The sequence below is a fragment of the Buceros rhinoceros genome, unplaced genomic scaffold (genome assembly GCF_000710305.1).
Source record: "Buceros rhinoceros silvestris isolate BGI_N320 unplaced genomic scaffold, ASM71030v1 scaffold542, whole genome shotgun sequence".
NCBI lineage: Eukaryota > Metazoa > Chordata > Aves > Bucerotiformes > Bucerotidae > Buceros > Buceros rhinoceros.
This window is the reverse complement of record NW_010399222.1, coordinates 1-2,834: the sequence shown is the minus strand read 5'-3', so window position 1 is coordinate 2,834 and position 2,834 is coordinate 1. Positions and strand designations below refer to the sequence as shown.

Here is a 2,834-nt window from a genome sequence, read left to right as displayed (position 1 = left end):
GGGCGGGATTGGGGGTCTGAGGGGGCCACATAAAGAATGATGCTTTAGTGGTGCTTTTTTTTTTTTCTTTCTCAAGCGTGGCGACATTCAGAAGGTAAAAAGCACTGAAAACTTGTGGGTTTTTATAGAAAAGCGAGTAACGATAATGAGATACTTCTTTCTAGAACTGCTAATGAGGAACGTGCCTCAGGCTCGTGCTTAATTAGAGGGTGCTGTCTCAAACAGTCCTCACAATAAGGGAGCTGATGGCGAAGGCGGGAGGAGGTTGTTTATAGAAACTTGCTCCCAGTGAGTCATTCTCCGCGGCGTGAAATCTCGCCCGAAACACGTCTCCCTCCCCGCACTGAGCCAAGGTGTTGTGCTGCGGAAGGGCTGGTGCTGGGGGGCCAGCCCGCCAGCCTCCACGGCTGCGGCTCTGGAGGTGGCAGTGAAAATCCAGCGTCCCGTAATGGCTATAACCCCTCCTATAATCCCCGGGGCAAACATATGGAGCTGCAGCTTAAATCCACTTTGGTTTCTCATCCTCGTTAGGAGGCTGCTGGGCAACCTCCCTGCTTTGGGTAGGAACTCTCTCATTTCCTTTCCAGCTCGATGTCATTCCCATTTTATTTTCCCTTGAACCAACATTGATCTTTCATTTAAGCAGCTCTTCCCCTGCCTCAATGTTCCTCTTCTGATGTATTTGTGTCTGATGTATTTATAGGTGGCAGCGTTATCCCTTCCCAGCCGTGGTTTTGCTTCTCCAAGGCAGCGACGCTCCTCACCTTTCCCCCTGCGCTTGCTCCCTGCTCCTCCCAGCCGTGTTTTCGTTGGAGCTGATCAGCTTCAAGAACCGGACCCCCAAGTCCTGAAACTGTTCCACAGCCAGGGAAGGAGAGACTGCTTTTCCTCTCTGTTCTTGGCTGCTTTTTACAAGTTTTGGCCCTACCGGAGGCTGGAAATGGCTGTGAAGAGGGCAGCCACCTCCAGCTGCTGGCAGATGTGTCACCAGGCATGGTGGCACCATGCAGGGGTGGCCATCCCTGAGGCCAGAGGTGGGCAGGGCTCACTGTGCCTGGGAGTCTGCCCTTGGAGCAGGGAGCTGAACCACCAGGCACCGCTGGCGTGGATGGGTGGAACCCCCAGCACCTCCACAGCACTGCTGATGTGGTCCTGTTTGGTTGCCCAGTGGCATGGCATGAGCGGTGGGGCTGCACAGGACCTGCTTCCTTCTTTTGTTTCATGATGCTTCTCTTGGGGCAGCTTCTCCCAGAGCTGCTGTGGGGAACCCTGTTCCTGCACTTCGCTCCGCACCCTCCCTTCGCCTCAGGTCGCACGTGGAGCTGCCTTGAGCTTTAAGGAACCCACTTTGTGTGCTGCCTAGTGCAGAGGTTTCTTATATAACGCCATGCATTTTTCTGGTGAGTAAGAGGAGTTTATCAGTTGGAGCCAGTCCCTGCACTCTGGGAACAGCTTCTGGCAGGGCTGAGGTGGCTCCTTCACTTGCACAGCTGATGGTATTAATAGCCTGGTGCAGCGGGTGCCTGCTAATCACAGAATCAATGGTGGGGCCTGCAAGGGACCTCTGGAGGTCACCCAGTCCAACCCTCTGCTCGAGCAGGGTCACCAGAGCAGGGTGCCCAGTTTGGTGACCAGGTGGGTTTGGAATTTCTCCAGAGCAGGAGACTCCACAACTTCTGTGGACCTCAAAGTCCCCTTGTCCTGTTACTGGGCACCACAGGGCAGAGTCTGGCCCATCCTCCTGACTGCCGTCCTTTAGGAAGATGGTCAGGTCCTCTCGGCTGGAAGAGGAACCCAGCAGCACTAGTGCCTTGAGCCAGGACAGCCCATCTGAGCGATGTGACCTTGCTCAGTATGATCACTGAGCTCCATGTCACGCTGTCGTAAGCTGCGGGGCTGCCCTGGCATCAGCACCACGTCGTTGCTCTCCCAGTTAAGAGTTGGAGCGCTCTAGGAGCCAAGGAGCATCGTCTGCTGTCATCACTTTCCCAGCAGGCTGGAGGGGGTGCAGCACGAGAGCACAAAAGCAGCTGGCGGATTTCTTCACCCAAAATCTTGGCAAGCAGCTGCTCATGCCCTTGCTCCAAGCGGGAGGGTAAAGCACGGGGACTTGGTGGCCCGATGCTTGTCCTAGACCAAGGATAAACCTCGTCTGTTTGCAGCACCAGGCACTGTTAGGTGGATACAGGCTGAATCTCTGTGCACTCCAGCCAGGAGGTGATGCCTTGGATTTTGTGGCAGCTCTTGTGTTATCGAGGTTTTCTTTATGGTTTCCTTTTTTTAAAGCTATCCCTGTCAGATGAGTTGAGGTTCAGAGCGACCAGATGAGCTGAGGTTCCTCTGTCCTGCCTGACCCTTCCTTCCCATCTTTTCATTCAGAAACAGATTTATCCTTTCAGCCTCCTTAATCCTCTCCCCAAAAGCCACGTCTGTGCGCAGCTGGTGTCTCTGGCATTAAGAACGTTTCTGACCCCCTCTTTCTTCTCTCCCAGTTTGTGAAGTTTGCCAACATCGAGGAGGACACCCCATCTTACCACCGCAGTTATGACTTCTTTGTTTCCCGCTTCAGTGAGATGTGCCACTCCAGCCACGATGACCTGGACATCAGGACAAAGTGAGTGCCGCAAGCAGGGTGTCCCTGGCCCCAACAACATGGCCGGGGGGGCTTCCCTGTGCCCCTAGCTTCTGACTTTCCCTGAAGAAGCTCCTGCTTTTGGGGACACATCGCATGTGGGCTGCAGAGACCAACTGCTTTGTGCTGTGATAGAGACATAATCACAGCATAGTTTAGGTAGGGAGACTCCTTCAAGCTTCTCAAGTCCCACCGTTCCCCC

The 2,834-nt window shown here is 54.3% G+C and overlaps 1 protein-coding gene across 1 annotated transcript in view; it reads left to right on the top strand.

Annotated features, from left to right (window-relative positions):
* LOC104489220 (protein EFR3 homolog B-like) overlaps positions 1-2,614 on the top strand; it is a gene marked incomplete at its 3' end in the record, with an annotated part of 12,464 nt that extends 9,850 nt beyond the window's left edge. Inside the window, exon 5 of the mRNA XM_010131363.1 lies at positions 2,493-2,614. Within this exon, the coding sequence (XP_010129665.1) occupies positions 2,493-2,614 (122 nt within the window). The remainder of the gene's footprint in view (positions 1-2,492) is intronic.
* Positions 2,615-2,834: the final 220 nt, after the last annotated feature.